The 18575-nt window shown below is 34.8% G+C and overlaps 2 protein-coding genes across 5 annotated transcripts; both read right to left on the bottom strand.

The window, feature by feature from the left end:
• Positions 1 to 3568: 3568 nt before the first annotated feature.
• On the bottom strand, positions 3569 to 7619 carry LOC118045576 (NAC domain-containing protein 21/22). Of its 2 annotated transcripts, none has more exons than XM_035054241.2 (3): positions 7339 to 7619; positions 5071 to 5354; positions 3569 to 4354 (listed from the first exon to the last, which is right to left on the bottom strand). In XM_035054241.2, the coding sequence occupies exons 1-3, from the start codon at positions 7502 to 7504 to the stop codon at positions 3887 to 3889; spliced, it is 918 nt and encodes a 305-aa protein (XP_034910132.1). In that variant the 5' UTR covers positions 7505 to 7619; the 3' UTR covers positions 3569 to 3886. The 2 variants fall into 2 exon arrangements, with proteins under 2 accessions (XP_034910132.1, XP_034910133.1); XM_035054242.2 differs by having other exon boundaries at positions 5071 to 5345; positions 7339 to 7617.
• A 1544-nt stretch (positions 7620 to 9163) lies between these two features.
• On the bottom strand, positions 9164 to 15320 carry LOC118045575 (uncharacterized). 3 transcript variants are annotated; one of them, XM_073410389.1, is made up of 12 exons: positions 15038 to 15319; positions 14890 to 14973; positions 14685 to 14759; positions 14415 to 14495; positions 14099 to 14238; positions 13617 to 13820; positions 13121 to 13316; positions 12831 to 12914; positions 12407 to 12608; positions 11971 to 12164; positions 11612 to 11822; positions 9164 to 9712 (listed from the first exon to the last, which is right to left on the bottom strand). In XM_073410389.1, the coding sequence occupies exons 1-11, from the start codon at positions 15257 to 15259 to the stop codon at positions 11640 to 11642; spliced, it is 1665 nt and encodes a 554-aa protein (XP_073266490.1). In that variant the 5' UTR covers positions 15260 to 15319; the 3' UTR covers positions 9164 to 9712; positions 11612 to 11639. The 3 variants fall into 3 exon arrangements, with proteins under 3 accessions (XP_073266490.1, XP_034910131.1, XP_073266491.1); XM_035054240.2 differs by having other exon boundaries at positions 13121 to 13295; positions 15038 to 15318; XM_073410390.1 differs by lacking the exon at positions 9164 to 9712 and having other exon boundaries at positions 11635 to 11822; positions 11966 to 12164; positions 15038 to 15320.
• Between the last annotated feature and the right edge of the window lie 3255 nt (positions 15321 to 18575).

Here is an 18575-nt window from a genome sequence, read left to right as displayed (position 1 = left end):
ATTCAAGCTAAGGATTAAAAGCCGAGAACAAAAGGAAAAAAAGCAACAAAGCTTGAAAAATGAAAGCTACATTATTCAACAAGGTATACTTAAAACTTTAATGAGATGGTGTAGCCTAATGGACACACCTCTCCTTTAATGTCTTCCATGTCTATATTTTGTTTGTTTGTTATTGATTCTATTGATTTCATTTCAATTTAGAAGTTATATTTAGTATATTGTTGTTCTTAAATTTAATTTGCATTTAATAAGAAAAGTAAGTTGAAAACATTTTTTGGTATATAACTTGATGTTCTTGGATTGTTAAAGACATGTAATTAGCATGTTTGAATGTTAGTTTTGATTTTTTGAAGTTTAGGTTGATCACTTGTTTTTATTTTGGTTGAATGCATTGATTTGCTTAGACAATGGTCCTGTTTTGTTCTTCGACACGATGTTAGGTTTAATTCAGCTTATGTATATGTTAAAGATGATTAAAAAAAAATAGTGTTAAAATTGATGTAATAGTGTTTATGATAAAGAAAATGAATTACTAAAATTATAAAGTCTTATTTCTTTAAGCTATTATTTTATATTTTTTTGTTGTTTTCTTGAATTTTTTATGGTTTAAGCAGGTCAAGTTAGGCATGCCTAGGTTAGTTTTGGTAAATTTATGTTTCGCTTATGAATTTTAGGCCAAATTCTAAGTATAAAGCACATTCTGGGTTTCTTTTTGTTTTTTGTTTTTAACATTCTTAGCTACAGATTTTGGATTTCCCATCAATTGATGTTTCAACTTGTTTTATGTACTTTAATCAAATCAAGGGCCAATATATAATTGTTTCATGCCATTTATTTCCCCATTAAATGCCTATATTGGATCAAACATCCTTTTTAGGTTTTGAATGCCTAGGTTAGGGTTAAAAGTTGTCGAGTATGATTCATGGAATCCCATTTAATGCATAATTATGCTTTAATCTTCCATATCATATCTCTGTGTGCCTTTTATTTGGTGTTATTTAGTCTTTATCATCAATTCAATTTCTAGATTGGTATGAATGTTCTTCAAAAAAATTCAAACCAAAATCCTTTTTTATCTTATTTCTTTATTTTATGTGTGTGGGTCTTTTTTTGGGCTGAGTCCATCAGGATTAAGGGTGTGTTTGGCATGCTGAAAGTTTCCAAAAGAAAAAAATTATATTTTTATGTCTGTAAGGTATGTCTGTTAAACATGGCCTTAAAGCAATTTTTAAGCTTCTGACTTTTAGTTAAGGGATTGTTTGGCAAACATACCCTACTGATTTCTCCAAGTTTGTTTCTTTTCCTTTTCTAATATTTGTCAATCACAATCCTTGTTTTTTTTATTATTTTAATTTTATGCTTCAAGAAACCAATTTGCAATAATTTTATGTTTATGATATTTTTCTCCTTATTGTTTAATACTAGGGATTATGACATACACGTGAGGTACTTTTCTCATATTAAATAAACCAGTTTTTTTTTTAAACACAAAATACAAAAAATAACAATAAAAAGATTTTTTTCAAAAATACAATTTTATTTTAAATTGTATATGGCCAAAAATCTTAAATAAACTTCATATTTTCAAAAAATAATAAATAATAAATAAATAAATAAATACATGGCATGATTTAGCAATTTTTAAATACCAAGAACTCAAGAAAATATGAAGTTTTGTTTATATCCTTGCATATATCTTTGGATTTAATAGTATGTTTATTAAATCCATGAAAACTTGACCTACATTAAAAAAACACAAAAAAATTAATTTGTTTATTTTAATACCAAGGATTGTGAAACGTTTACATAAGATGTATTCATATTAAAGAAAAAAAATGCAAAAATATATTTGGACTCTAGAATGGTGAGGCTTAACCCATAAAGTAATGGTCCACTCTACCAGGGTAGATCAACTTTTAACCAATAAACAAATCAACGGTTAGAAAAACACAACAACGTCTTAGTAAACAAACAAATAAATAGGAATAGATAATTTCATAGGGTCAAAATTACTAGACAAATATTTTCAAATTTGTTTGTCCGGACCTTCATCTACTATTTGGATTATATCTAGAGCTAAAACAATTATGATGATATTATAATTCAAACATAAGAGAATGACTTGTTTGAAGTTAGGACTGAAATTTGTTAGGAATGTGCAAAAATTAAAAAAAAAAACATTTTTTCCTTATGTATTATGTACAAGGATTCTTTATTGCTCTTAAAAACATGTGTGACAACTATTAACTTACATATTCTATAAAGATTTCATATCAAACAATGAAACATTTATGGTAGCGACTGGTATCTATAGTTTGAAAAGATTCCATATTCATTATAGAATGTATGTGGTGGCAGGAAGCTTGTGATTTTTTTGTTGCTCTTTTCCTTGTTTTAAAACAAAGTTTCCCGGCTAATTTGAAGTATAAAGTTTCGATAAAGCTTCTAGGTAAAACAAAAGGGGAGTTTCAGTCATGCATGCGGATTTCAAGTAAGACTTTGTTTTATGATTTTTTTATTTATGTATTTTAATGTTGAATATTATTAGCTTTGGACTTTATTCTAAATCGGGTTTGTTTTAGCCTATTAGACATTGTTTTAGAGTTTGTTTCAGTATTAGACTTGTGTTAATTAATTACTAGATATGACATCTTCGTTTGCAACCCAAAAGGGTTCATTAGGGTTATTTAGAAGGGAATATATATTACTTTTATGGCTACAAGTTTCGGTAGCTACGATGATTTGAATAATTATGATTTTTCTTTTGTTTTGCATGTTGCAAACAATATTTCTTTGTAGAGAAAAAGATCATACACCGACTTATTGAAGATTAACTAACTTTGTGGCATCATTCATATACTTTAAGTTCTTAGATACAAGGTTGTCTTTGAATCCAAGTTTTTATTCCAATATATTTGGTTCTTAAGTATAAGGTTACCTTTTGGTCGGGGTTTCAAACCTGATATTCAGTTTTCTTAGGATGATTTTCAATTTCATTATAGATTGTAGACCACATGATTATGAGTTTCGTATCATCAAACCATTAGCGCTCATGAAACATTAGACAACAACAAAACTTGAGAAAGAAATGAAAAATATAGGAAGAGAAAGCACCCCAAGTTCCAGGTGTTATTACATTCTCTATATGCATCTATATATGTTATATAATATATAATTACATGTAGGCATAAGTGATGCAGGGATTATTTTATTCCAGAGTAGATATGACTAGGGTATGCTAACTAATTTGCTTACTAATAGAAAATTTTTAAGATTGTGTATGATATTAATTAAGAAATATACTAGAGGAATTGATTGAAGTCCCCTTTAAACACGTAGCTCATACGTATATTTTTGCCTCGAATTAGTAAGGAAAGGAATCGAATTTGAAACTTGGCAGGAATGTTATTTCTCCGACAAAAGTTTTGTGGTAGTTACATCCCAAAATATGAAGCATAGATAATAATTCCTCGGCCCTTCTCATCCAACCAGTTATTATTCTAATTGTTTTTAGAATAATTTATGTAATTAGACTCAATAATCAAATTAAAATTCAGAACACCAGAAATTAATATTTAACCCCTATATATATACCCATATATAGTTATCAACGAAAGTTTTACATTGTTCATTTCAAATTGCCCTATAAACTTCAGAGTCTATAATAAGAAAGTTAATTACATCTCCCACAGTAAAATGCATTCCAATACAAGAAATGATAACATATATAATGTGGGAAGACTAGTGAATTACTGACAACTAGAAGTTGCTTTTCAGCAAAATATGGTCTTGTAAAGGCTGCTGAAGGGTGTTCTTTTTTCTTTTTTTTTTTTTAATAGTGGGAGAAGAGAGACCCTCTTTAAATCCTATATTTAAGACCTAAAAATCAATAATGATTCCATAAGTTGGGCATGCCCACATCAGATAAGTAGCTTTCTGAACTACCTTCTCCTAAGCTTGGTGACCCTTTAATGTTGGCATTGCTTTCCATCATGTTGAGGTGATTCAAAACAGCTTTTAGTACCTTTGTGTCACAAGAAAAAGAGTCTGAAGGAGTGGTAATATTCACAGGTACTTGCCCAAATGGGCATGTACCCTTTGTGGGTAAATTTGGTACTTCCATTTGAGTTATGTACGGGAAATTTTGGTTGGTTTGGATTTGGGAGAAAATGGAGAAGCAGGGCACTTGCTCGTGCTCATCTAAATTGGGTTGAGTTTGGTCAAAAGTGATGTATGAATCCATCAATGCAGGCAAAGATGAAGAGCCTATGTCATCATAGCAGCTTCTTATGCTAGGTTTGGCCACAACTTCTCTGGTGTTTTTATAGAACACTCGACATAAAACCCAATCTTCCTGCATGTGCCAAGAAAAAAGAGAGATGTTGGTCATGATGTAATGCATTACAGTTGATTATATATATAGGCATGCATGGATGATTATAAAATACACATCTTAGCAGCTACTAATGTAATTTTATATTAGCATACTTGCCATGACTAGTTCAACAAATTAATTTGGCCTTTTTTTTTTATTCTATATGATAAATGTTTACGAGTTCAATTAAACTACTTTCAAGCTTTTGTCCATGTAAAATTTGACGTGTCTTGACATTGCTGGTCATAAGCCGTGCAAAGTTTAGTTCTGATTGCCTAAACAGATTCATTCACATCCTAGTATTTGTAAAGAATTGTTTAATTTTATTTCTAAATATTTTACATAATCATGGATCAAACCAATATTGTTTTCCTCAAAAAAAAAAAAAAAAAAAAAAAAAAAAGGAGAAAGATACCATTAGACTAGCTACAGGGTAAATTACCAATGGCAAGTTTGGCTTTTTCTTGAAAAAAAAAAAAGAAGCATATATACTAGATGAAGTCAAAGGATTTAACATGCGGAAAGAAAAAAAAATTGTAAATAAAAGACACGGGGCTGGCACCATGATTCTTGCAAAAACCTAAGGAAAACATGCATGTATATATATATATATATATACACACACACACACATATATATGTATATGTAAAAAGAAAATCATTGAATTCATCATGGAGTGAATATTTTAAACCCACCTTCTCTAAAGAAGTTTTGGGCGGACCGAGTGGGCCTTCAAGCCGAAACTCATGCATTACCCAATCGGTTTTTTTCCCTTTAGGTGCCCTACCTTGGTAGAACACCAAGGTCTTTCTCATGCCAACAAGGGTTCCCTTACGTAGGATATGTCTGTCCTTCCCGGTGGCCTTCCAATATCCAGATGCTGTTGCTCGATTAGTTCTTAGTCCAGTTGCATATTTACGATCTCTTTGGCTGTAAAAGTACCATTCCTTGCCTCCCACGCATGCCGTTTCTACCAAATCTCCACACACAAATCATTAGACTATAAGATATTTACATGTTATCCAATTATCTGAAATAAACAGCAAGATTATATATAAATGTGTGTGATGATTAAGGTCAGCTCAAAGCAAGAGAAAAGTGAAATAAGGCACCCCTTGGTCAGCTCCATGTTAAACCAAATAATCTTGATGGGTTTACCATAATCAAGGGCCGGCAGGCCTTAAGTGCAAGCCTTTGGTTACCAGTTAGGTCAAACATTAGGTTTCTTTGAAGACATACAACATCACCGATCTAACATTGAATTGGGCGGTGAAGCATGCGGTTCTAAGATCCAAGGCCATATTGGTGACCGGGTTTTGAATTTATGCGGCCATGACTCGATCAAAGGTGTATTATACGAGTGGTGAAGAGATAAGGCACCAAAAGTGACTCATAACATGTGGCTAGAAAATGGTAGATGACTGCAATCCAATAACAGCAGTGTGGTTGAGAGGTCGATGTCCATCTCTGGTAATGAGAATTATTGAAGGTAAGATTTACAAGTTGACAAAAACAAAGGTTCCTTGCTTACGCAGGTGACACGTGTGATCTACAAATTTGAGTTGAATAAATAATTGATGGATGTTGAAAAACAGAAGGGAGGGAGAGAGGGCTTCAATATTCAATGACGGTGACAAGCCATATTGGATTTGGTAAGAATTACGAGGTTAAAATGCCATTTTCCTTTTGAAGTGAAGTGTGCTGTGGCCATTATATAATTAGGTTTGGACAATAAGGTATTATATTATATGACTTTAGGTTTTTGCTTAGCTATTTCAATCACTTTCATAATTTTTTTTTTTTTTTTTTTTTTTATGAATTTGAAAACTTTGCTGGGAGAATAGTGGTTTTCTTTCCTAAAAGACACTTCCACTAAGTTGGTTGAGGACTTCCACCTAAAAGACGGTGGAAGAAACCACAAAATATTATTTCTAATAATCCCTTGCGTGACATGTATGCTCTAATACAAAATACTGCTATTCATATTCCAGTTCTTAAAAACTTATCCACACCACACGCACAACAACGCACACGGACTTTAAACAAATTATAGTGGATTTTTATGAAGGTTGCAGGTTTGGATTGTTTGGGATATATAATGATAGTAATTTTTTTTAAAATATTTTTTTATTTAAAAATGTATTAGAATAATATTTTTTTTATTTTATAAAATTTATTTTTAATATTAGTGTATCAAAACAATTCAAAAATATTTTTTAAAAAATAATAAAAATTCAAAATTTATTAAAACTCCCATTGAAATGGACGGGTGCCAAGAACCAGTAATAAAGAGAGAAGCAATCCTAACTCCCCTTCTGAATAAGACAATCATAAAGACCTATGTGCCCATTAAGATTAATTTTGCCTAAAGAAAAATAAATCTATGATGCACATACGTGTACGCGAATGTATGTGTATGCATGTATGACAACCATTTCAACCTTTTCATCTCCGCATGCATGGGATAATGTGGTGTGCTTCGAATGGTAGATTAGGTTGATTTTTTTAAAAAAAATTTATTTAAAAATATTTTAATTTTTTTTTAACATTAACACATTAAATTCATCTAAAAACAGAAAAGAATAGTTTTAAAAAAACACCTAAAAGAACATAAACAGGTTCACCCCGGAATTACAAGAACTTAATTTGTCCGACAGAACTTAATTAAAAAGAGGTAGATGAAGCCTAAAAGGAAGGTAGGCTGGCTTCACAGCTCATGGGAAGAGCTAGCCTAGTACTCATCTGGTGATTTAGATAATCATATCACCAGTGTTCTTCACATCACAATTTACCTCTTTTCAGTGCGTGCCTGCAGCGTCCATATATATATATATATATGCATAGTTTACAGTCATGCATGCCATCTAAGCATAATATATATGATTAAGGTGAAAAGCATAGTACTGATTGTAAGCATGAGAAGATGTTGATGGTAATGATGAGGTATGTATTAAGAGACTCACCAGGAATATCCCAAGGCTCACACTTGTTGAGGTCGACCTCTATCATGAGAAGGCAGTCGCAGTGAGAAGCCTTCTTCATCAAGTAATCACATACAAGCTCTTCATCTCTTGGATGGAACCTAAACCCTGGTGGCAGTTTAGCCTCCACAAAGCTTATGTTGCTCATCTTTCTCTTGCTCTCAACAGATAAGGCAAGGTAACAGGGAAGACTCTATTTATATTGCTAGCAACAATGTGAACAGAGCAAGGAGATAGAATATGAGATCTCCTCTGGCAAGAAGGCCAAGTAGTGTTGTATATATATAAAGGTACAAATTAAACAAAATTAGAGGTAAAGTCAACTTAATTATGATGCCGCATAAAAAAGGAAGGTTAGGATTTATGCTTAGGTGTAATAATAAGATGACATAAGATAGGCCAATCAATGAATACCTGCTGATGGGAGCACACTAAAATGGGATGGTCCTTGGTCTATGGTCTTCGATTTCTAACTATTTGGAATTTGATATTGGTGCTCATCATCATAAAGTTAGCACCACAACCAGCCAAAAGGATTATATATGATGATGACGGAGATGACCACACCACGATTAATCCTTGTTCAAGGGGCCTCCTGTTCCCCTTGGCATCAGACTCCTCTTGTTCTAATCCATACTGTTTCCTCAATTCTGCAAGAGTTTGAGTTCATCTTGCTTGTTATTGGAGATTGACCAAACAGATTTCCCATGGGGAAAAAATCCATGAAAAGAAAACGATCACTAATTTTTCAATCCATGCTGTCTAACTCAATTTATTCGGCCACTAATTGAAAGCAAAATCAACGTAGAAATTCCTCCTCTTCTTTCCTTTTTTTTTTTTTTAAAAAAAAAACAAAAACAAAAACCAGGTGGGTATTCTCATGCCAACTTTTGCTATCGAGACTAATTAATTCACTACGTAGTTATCCAAAACTAAATTAATACACTCATGAGAAATCCCTTTTCCAAGTCCTCCACTGCGTATTGCCCTCTTTTTTCTTTTTCTTTTTTAGTTTTAATAGTGAAAGTATTGTTGGAGCTGCCTTCACACGTGAAGATTTAGAGATACAGTCCGGTCTTGCGCACGCTTCTACGAGAAGTCTTAATTTTTCCTATTGGATTCAAGCCTGAAATGGTAATGGAGGGAGTAAATCCACTTACTACATGTTAGGAAAAACTAGACTGTAGATTATTTAAACTAGGATCTCCAGATATTATATGACCACACGACGGATAATTACATACAATTGAAATACTGGGAAAAAAGAAGAAGAAAGATTATACCGAATACACCCCCGCCAATCACGTAATGTAGATGTACTTTTTATTTTTTGTAGTGAAGCGGGCGTATTAACTTGGTCTATGACGTGTAGCAATTCATCCATGATCTTAACATTTTAGTCTTGTAGATGATGATGGAAAATAAGTCAGTTCATCACCGGTATGTAAACACAAACGTTCTCAAACCCTGGCAGAGCTTTTCCTCTTTGAGCGTGTGATTGTGTGCTCTCTCCAACTCTCAGCATCTCCCAACAATCAGAGAGCCCTGACATTATACAGTGTGTTGGCGAAGCAATATTGAACGATTCTAATGGCTTTGGAAAAGCAAAATTCCTCTCCATGGTTTATTATCTGTCACCTTGATATTTATTTAGATGGCACCTCCCACAAAGGAACTCAGCTTTCCTTTCTTCGCCGTGATTTGTCGTTGGAGAATCATGTTTGAATCTCTAGGAGCCCCCGGCCCCCCCTCCTTTAGTGTCGCTGCCACGACAAGGTAGAAATACAGAGCAGGTAAGTGGAAGAGCGGTTCAGAAAGTGGGGAAAATGACATTAAAGTTACCACCCCCTCTTTGTACTGTAGCAAGGGTTTGACCAGATATTATAGCTTCAAACAGTTCGTGGTGGCACGATCCTAGCTAGCAATCCACTAAAGTACGAAATTCGAATGAACCTCATCTGTGGCAAAGGTCAAAATTCAAGCCACTTAACCAGTAACGGCACCTTTCACTAGTTTTGATGCTGACAACAACAGTGAGAAGGAACAAAAGGAGGACTGCTAGTCGCTGTATCCCAACGTTTGTTTGTATTCAGTGACAGTAATATTACCTTTGAAATTCAACATGTCGACTGCAGTCACAGCTAACCACCCAATAATGGAAATGAACAAGAACAAACCAGGTGTCTAAAATGACAAAAACCATTCAACCCACAGCATGTGAACACACGTGTCCCAGCACGAGTGGGAGGCTCCATTAGATGCTTCTTTAAGCAAGGATATCTGATGTGACCAATCACAGCGTTTTAGCTAGTCGACAAATCATCACAGGCGCGCGCGCGCGCCCCACCACCCATTCCTACAAAGAATCCACAAGGAATATTCAATCATGTTTATCCAAGTAAATAACATACGCATATAGAATCTAAACGTATACAACAAACATATCGTGCAAAGCCATGGACAACGTAATTACACAGTCGCATCAATAGCAACCGTCAAAAGAATTTCTCCAAGACTTGCAGTCCTCCAATATCAAACCTGAACATATTTGATCTCATGTTATAGCACTTGGAAAATTGGAACGATAACCATTGACTTTTATGAGCAATGAATAGCTTCCATCCACACGAAGATTACATGCATCGTGTGAAGTCAGACTAGCTGCTAAACAAACTACTACTATCTAAAAGATGCCACATTTGCGTTAACAATTTTTTTCAATTTCTTCGGCTATTTGATAAGTAACAAAATGAATGCAAACAAATGTCCATTTCATTCCCAGCCAGTTGACAGAGACATCTAAAGGGAACTGTTAAGAGTAGAGCATCCGAATTGCTAATGAATAATTTAGCGGTCCTTCCAAGGACCTTTCAGGCCTCCAATCAACCGATCTCTCTGACTAATTTCAAGCCAACTCCATAAATTGTTTCTATATGCAGGTCGAAACACAGAAAGAAGGATCTCAAATAGAATGATTGCCTAATCACATACCAGGGTGAAAATCATACAGTTCTAAGACTCTTCACCACCGTACCATTTGGAAGTTCCATGAAGAAACATGTATCTTCTCTTTCAGTTACTTTCCTCTCCACTCCCCACCCAAAAATCACAGGAGAAAAAAACATGACTTGAGAAATGCAGGGATTCAATAAAGCAAATCCATCAAATTACGTACAGCCTGCATTTCGTTGCCAAACTTTAAATGCCATGAGTATCGCTTCATGGATGCTCAATTCAGAAACGAAATTGAAATAAATATTTGATTTCCACGGAAACCATAAGAGCAACAGGTTTAGCAGATGCAGTGACCATATGCGCTGCTTCTGGTCAGAAACTTGTATACAAGTGTTTGTGTGTTATCTTTTACCAAGCAGACAGATTATCATTTCACGATTTCCATTGGATTAGAAAAACTTACAACATGATATAATCATGATGTTGTACTATTCAATTTGTACGAAGCTGGATATAGTCCCATGATTGGGATTCTTGGACGCACAAGGACTAAATAGGACCAACAAAAATAGGATGCGACCATCTTTAGAGCAGAGAACAGACAGACATTCAATGAGAAGGTTTCTGACCACTGTTTTAAATTCTACAAAGCATGATGCCTTCTTTCACAATGAATGGACTACAAGAATCACACAAGTAAATGACAGAAACATAACCTTTATTAATAGAGTGCAAAAATAATAGCGATACTCACATACACTATTTCAAACACCGATATACTTCAGGATGATGCTACTACATATGAACATCACAACAGATATTAGTCGAATGTCTGTAAAACATGTGCTCCCATACATCATTTTTATTAAATATTAGTATATGGCATCATGGCTTATAATTATCAATGGGTACCACGATGAGCACTCCTAGATTCCATACAACCACCCCGAATATATTGGTAGCATACTGAAAATGATCACTTTCCTTTCCACAAATATGTTTTTCATTTTTCTGACATGGGAAAGTGCATCAAATTTTGAGGTGCATTTTGTATGAAGAACAAACATCAATATCATGGACATCAACCTAAATGTTTTGACGAAAAAACAAAAAAATTGGCTTTCCATAAAGGCTAGTCCCCATTATGGTCCCACTCAAGTGAGATCTATAATTGCTCCATATTTCATATATCATAATAACTTGAAAGAATCTTATTTAAAAACCAAAACAAATTGAAAAGCCATGGTCAGATTTGCAGATATATCAGTAGGGATAGGACATAAAGAGTCATTATTATTACCATTTCTCTGCTTGAGCTGAAAATTGTATCAAATTCTTTTGGCAATTATGGCCACATTCCTTGGGGATAATGCAGGATCAAAGATAGGTAACATGATTGCTTCCAGAGAACTGCCTTGCTCTTGGAGGAACAATAATCTATCAAGCAGAAGAAGAGTTTCCAAAAGGGGTCCTAAAGCAGCTCGCAGAGACCAATATGGTCCTATAAGCTCCTGTTTTGAATTAGTGTATTAATCAGTATTATAACAGAACATCTAAAAATATGCCTTATTCATCTTTCCCTAAAGGTGAAAAAGAAATCATTGAGATACTCATATATAATATATGAATCACCACAAAAGCAAGTTGAGGTTACCATACAGCAAATGGCTCAGCTTCCTTCCATATTTCATGGAAATGTGTCTCCTGCAAAGACTGGAGACCAAGGCGAGATAATCCAGACTGAGCAAATTTCTCGAATAGCAAATATTTGCTTGCAGCTGCAGTTTCATTGTATCTGGTACCTCCATTGCAGGATAATTCATGAGAATGCAATGCTGAGCCTGAATAGTCATCTGCAAAACACATTCCAACAGAAAATTATCAGTATCTTGTTCATTGCTGAACTGTTTTTCCATTAAAGGGGTCTTTTTAATAGTTTGGGATACACTCAAAGAATGCCTTGAGTTCCCAAAGTGATATTTTTTTTTCTCTATCCCCACTCTCCTTCAATTTCTCTGTACTACCGAAGAAGGGGAGAATCAACTGCAATCTCAAGGCTATATAACTTTCAAGAATACATTGATTACTTATGTACCTGTTTTAGATTTTGACATGCGTGGATTTAGGTAGAGTTCTTGCATATGAGAAATTGTCTCAGGCATTGATGAATGTTTACTTTCTTCACAATTATTTGAAGACTGCAGGATCCTCCTTTGCTGTTGGCGTCGCAACGCCTTCCCTTGACGGCCAATTGAGGGACTTGATGTTATGATTTCAGGATAATATTTACAAAGAACCTTCAAAAGAAACAAATGGTATCAATAGCATATGGATGATGCAAAAAATATAGAACAATCTATTTATCTAATATTAAATACACTAAGGACAAATAATTCAGGCCTTCAATTATAAAAGTTTTCATATACAGCATAACAATGATACTGAGAGTGACATAGGGTGAGAAGGCAAGTCTAAAGCAAATCCAATCTCACTATAAGATGGTTGTAAGCATCGCTTACCATCTGAAAAGCAGCACGGAAAGCATGCAACTCAAAATTATGAAGACCTGCATCTTGTTCAAGACTCCTCCATCTCTCTGCACTCTAAACAAAATTAAGCTGGGTCATGGAGTGCATCTTTAGATAGACAGTGGAGTTATGAAAGAAGCACCACAGAAGACATTAGAACTCAACAAAAGTTATTAATATTTACTCAGACAATAGCATACGTGCTGAAACAGGTACTTGATATTTCTATGATATTGCTTCATAAAACTAATGCACTTAAGAAAAGCAAGATATCCGAGCACCTGACATGCAAGATCACGTGAATTTTTCCCAAGTGATATGCCAGCAGATTTAACACCACAACTCACAGGAAAACCACATTGTGAACCAGCTATGTCAAGACATCCTTCAGAAAGCAGGTTATAACAGCATCCAATGCTAACAACTGCTTTAACATCTTTGCACTCTAAAAAGGTCCTGGTCCAATAAAGATATGCACTTTAAAAATTATCAATGGATGATGAAACAACAATACCGAATACAGAGGCCAAAGGCCAGAGCAATAAAAAGAATGGTTTATGCAAATGACCACAATGAAGCAATTTGTTGAAATATGGCAAATAATCCAAATATTAATACACATGGTCAGGGAGAATTAAAATATAGCTGCTAGTGTTCCGTATCTTCAATACATATGCATGTATTTGTAGCTTTGCCTAGCATATTAAGCATTGAAATAACATTTTCAATTACATGCAAAATGGAAAGAGATAATTTACAAAGCTAAAAAGCACTCACTTCAGCATAGTTACTGAAAGATCGCCACATGCATGTAACCCAGCAAGTACCAATGAGGCCTTATCATCTGCAACTTGCCCAATCAATTCTGGCCGCTTAACATTATCTATATGTGGTGACATGCTAGTCAATGCTTTCAACATGTCAATGGACATGACACGGCATGTAATTGTCTTCGGCACATTTAGAGTCCCAATTCCTGGACTAACAGAAGGAAGTAAAAGGGATTGGTAACAAAAATAGACACATGATCATGGTAATGGAAATATATTAGTGGTATAACACGTAGCAATTCATGCAAGGCATAGAATAAGTAAAGAAGTCACATCAAGCACTTAAGCAGGCAATCCCATATTAACAACTTCCATCAACTAACAACAGACACCATCTAAACAATTTCTCCATGGTTTCCTAAAATACGATAACTACTTCCTTAAAGAGTAGGAAATTGCAGCAAATGTACGAATAAATGCATAATTTACTAATGTTTTCGTATTTGAGCTGCATAATGCTTCTTGATCCGTTCTGCACGTTTCTCTGTGACAGTTCCATGATGAGAACAGGCATCGATAGCAACTACAGAATGCTGGTACTGGAAGGAAAGAACTTGGGCAAGATAACCCTAAAACAAAAGCTCAATCAGAGATGTAGAATTTGTACAAGTAAATAGCAACAAAGTTTTGGTTTCACAGCACATGAAAAGAAAAGATTATTAGTTAGTAAGACCACACAGAATTAATTCAAATTAACAATCAGTTTATGTTGAAGCAATGCGATAGATCAAAGAAAGAGGCAAACCTGGCCAGCACCAACATCAACTATTGTTTGAGCTCCCACACTATTCGCAACAGAACTAACAACCGCAGAAAGAACTTCCACCTACTCAAAAAATAAAAATAAAAAAGCATTACCCATATAAACCTGCTTTCTCACGAAGATAACAACACGCAGTAATTATATAAAATGATAACATATTCTCTACAACATGCAACTATAACATAAAAAATTAAAAAAAAGAAGAAGAAGAAGAAGAAGAAATTCAAAACCGAGCGTCGATCACCTACTTACTTCATGTTTTTTCTTGAAATTCATGCCTTGTGCAAGTACAGTATTAAGCGAAACCACATTCACTCCCGGGAATAGCTGCAATAAATAATAATAATAATAATAATAATAATAATAATAATAATAATAATAATAATCAGCAATTATTATTTATTACAATAAAAAAAGAAAAGAAATATCAAGTAAACAAAAAGTAAAACAAACCTACCTTGTTTAAATGCGCTTGCTTGCGAGGAAACGCGAGAGACTTCAAATCTAAAACAAATTCCTTCAGCGAAGCAGGCCAATGCTCCTATTCACATAATAAGATAATTAACACAACATCATTATACATAATCTAAAAATTATTTAGTTACCTGGATTATACCACAAGGAATTAGGAGGAGATTTTGGACAGGTTCGTTACGCAAGCAATGGAGCCAGACAGGATCGATGGATTGCCATAACTTGTGGGTGAAGAAATTGGTAACATGTGCGTTGGTTAAGAAAGCGTAGGGTTTAATGAAATTGAGGATTGCGTCTATCCATTCTAGGGTTTCTTTTGCTGTTCTGCAACTGTACTTTTGGTTGCAGTCCATATTTTTTTTGCTTTTTTTTTTACAAAATTTTGAATGCTGAGTTCTTAAGTTACATGATATATGGACGACGTGTTGTTTAGTACAGTGGACAAGGTATGCGATGTGCCTTTTTGTGCGGATCATACAGGCCAACGGTAAGTAGGGTCGTTATTAACAAGCAATTAAATTAAATTTAAAACAAAAACCTAAAACGGCATTTTATCTTGGGTTTGGCGGACTATCAAGGTCAAATACCTTGAGCCTGATATATTCATCAAACCCATGTTATCTTGGGCTTGGCTGATTGTCAAGTCCAAATTATTTAGGTCTAGCATATTCATCAAACCCACGTTACCTTAAACTTGATTAACTAGCAAGCTGAAGTATTTTGGGTCTGGCATGTTCGCAAGACCCATTTTATTTAAGATGATTAAGATTTTTATAAAAATCTTAACAAAAAAGTTAACTCATCAGTTGTCCTCAAGTCTTTAATGTTTAATTTTGCATTAGAGGCTTAAGAGATTTTGAGGGTGACAATCAGTCAGTAAATATCTTGTCGTCATTTGAAAAGAGAGGGTTAAGGCATTGTAGATTAAAAAGACTTCTAAAGTAAAGGAAAAGGTTTTTTGGAAGACCACTCAACGATGAACAATAAATATTGCAGGTTTTTGGCTTTCTTGAGGTCATATATAAGATGTTATCTGTCTTGCATTCCTATTTTTCTTTTTTCTTATACTTTTTTAAATCTTTTTTCTAGTATTTCTTGGCTTAGAAATTTCCAATATTTTACAAGAAGGAAATTTGATAGTACAAAGGAGTTCATTATCTAGGTAAACCAAATCTTCTTTCCTTGTATTTTCGTAAAACCTTCTTCAATTTTTTCTTCCTTCTACCATCATGACTTTTAGAAAAGAAAAAGGAAACATATCTCCTGAAGGTGATTTTAGTTTTAGACCTGAAATTGAAACCACTCATCGTACATCTCTGGCTGTAAGAATTGGCCCTAAATATGAGAGGGAGGGTACTTAACCTTTTTTCTGCTAGAAGAAGGGATAAGGATGTTTCCTAAGAGGTTTCAAACTTGAGGGGACAACTAAGACTGCCTAGGACAACTATGGATGACACATAAAGTTAAATGACTTGGGACCAAGTATCCCTAGCTAATGCTAGTCAGCCAGGAGATTATAGGGTGGTTGTTCCAGAACTTGGTGACTGTATCTCTCAGGTCACCAACAAATATGGTGGGGGTGATATTATTATTAGAGCCCCTATATGTCTATATGATTTTGGATACTCATTCTCTTTATAGGGATTTGTAAGGGATGTTCCGAGGTATTACAACCACAATCCTGCTTAGATTCATTCCAATGGATGGACCATTTTATCTTTATTTGAAAAATTATCGAGGATTTTGAATGAGGAGCCTACAGTTAGAGTATTTAGGCATTGTTATACCTTAATCAGTAGCATTGAAGAGGGCTTCAATCCCTTAGTTTTTTTTTTTACTTTCATTAATAGGCAAAATAGATCAATGAAAAATATCATGAGGAAAAGGTCATTTTGATCAAAAAAATGAAGGGAGCAAAAGAAAATAGTGAGGTATACTAGCTTAGCCAGACCTCAAGATGGGTATAACCAATCTAGGGTTATACCTAATATTGAAGGACACCTTATAATGGGTGTAAATGAAAAGCCTTTCTTGGGCCTAGAGGAGGAAAGGGTTTGCACCAGGTTAGATAACCTTCATGCTAAATATGACATTATTATATCATTAAAGAGTTATACGGTGTTTCAAGTAACTTTGTTTTCACATGTTTTTTTTTATTCCAATACATTTCATTTCTTAATTGTTTCTTTGTGCAGGGTCTTTACCTGGGATTGATAGATCCGAATTCAATGGGTCTGCCCTGTCTATGCCTAGTCACGTGTCTATGCCCTCTCGTAATGGCGACTCCTCTTTTGAAGAAAATCAACCATTAGAGAAAAGACAAAGGGTTAGGTCTTCTATTCAAATAAAAATTTATGAGATCTACACAATCCAAGTCCAAGCTGAGGATGTTCTTGAAGACATCCCTATAACTAACCTTCCTGCTAATAAGGTTTGTCAAAAGGTAGTAGAGAGGTCTCGCTCTTCCTTATCAGGTGGTCATGGGGTGCTAACTCCAACCTCAGTCATTCTGGAGGTCGTTTCCTATTAGAAGAGAAGAAGAGTCTTTATCCTTTCAAATTCTGATATGGAGATCATTCCCCTTCCATATAGTAGTCACAAGTCCAATTTACTTGTCTCTTAGGTCTTCTAGTCAAGCTCCTCCACCCTCGGTCATTCTGTGTGGCTATTGCGGCTATGGTAGTGACAGTGAAGCCATTAGTTGGAGGAAAAAAGCTAAACTTGCTCAAAATATTATCCCTTTTGTTCCCACTGATGTTGTGTATGTCCTAGATGACCCCCCCAATCAGAGGCAATAGATTTAACAAAGGGAAGAGCACTATCACAAGTCAGAGACAGTACATGATGCGAAGTCGGAGCCAGCTTATGCATGTCACTTCTCTGTTATTATCTGGAAATCATAAAGGAAAAGCACTAATGGTTGATACCACTGCTGGGTTCAAAAGTAGGAAGCCTGGTCGATCTCAACTAAAGGTGGTCGTACATATTGATTATGACAGGGATAAACCTCATAGGTCTTCCCTTTCTTGATGGAGTTTTTTTTACCAGTTAGGGAGTCATGGCTTTTGTGTCTCATTGTGCTCTGGCCTATGAAGTGCAAGTTGAACTTCATCTTAATAAAATCTTTCCATCTTATTATTGCGAGAGTAACTTAATCCTTCATATGGGGTTTGTCTTGCTGCAATGGATACTGGTTGATATAGTCCTTCCAGGCTGTTAATTGAGTTGAATGAATTGAAGCACCTTGGTGTGCTAGGCTTCTTGAAGCTGGCTGTTGGAATTGGTTTCTACTGGTGTTGGTCCTACTGGTGGTGGATCCAAACCATGTAGATGATGGTGTTTTTGATCTTTTTTGCCTCTGTTGTTTTGGGATGGTCCCAACAGTGCTGGTTAGGCTTTTGGTTTTGTCTTGGTGATGCTATGGTTTTAATATTGTTGTGTTGATGGTATGGTGCTAGTGTTAATTCTTGTTGTTGGACTCCATATTTTCTGGCTGGGATCCTTGTCTGGTTGCTTTTTGTTGCCTTGTTGCTGTGTGGTTCATGTAGTTGGTGTAAAAGCTGGTGAATTTTGTTCTGCTATTAGTTCTCTTCAGTGGTTCTGGCTGATACTGCTCACCTTGCAGACGGTTTATAGTTAATGGTTGTCTATCTATTTAGGCTTTGTTTC

This window comes from Populus alba, chromosome 7, assembly GCF_005239225.2.
Source record: "Populus alba chromosome 7, ASM523922v2, whole genome shotgun sequence".
In the NCBI taxonomy this organism is placed as follows: domain Eukaryota; kingdom Viridiplantae; phylum Streptophyta; class Magnoliopsida; order Malpighiales; family Salicaceae; genus Populus; species Populus alba.
The sequence above is the reverse complement of the archived record's forward strand: the minus strand, read 5'-3'. Positions and strand labels throughout refer to the sequence as shown.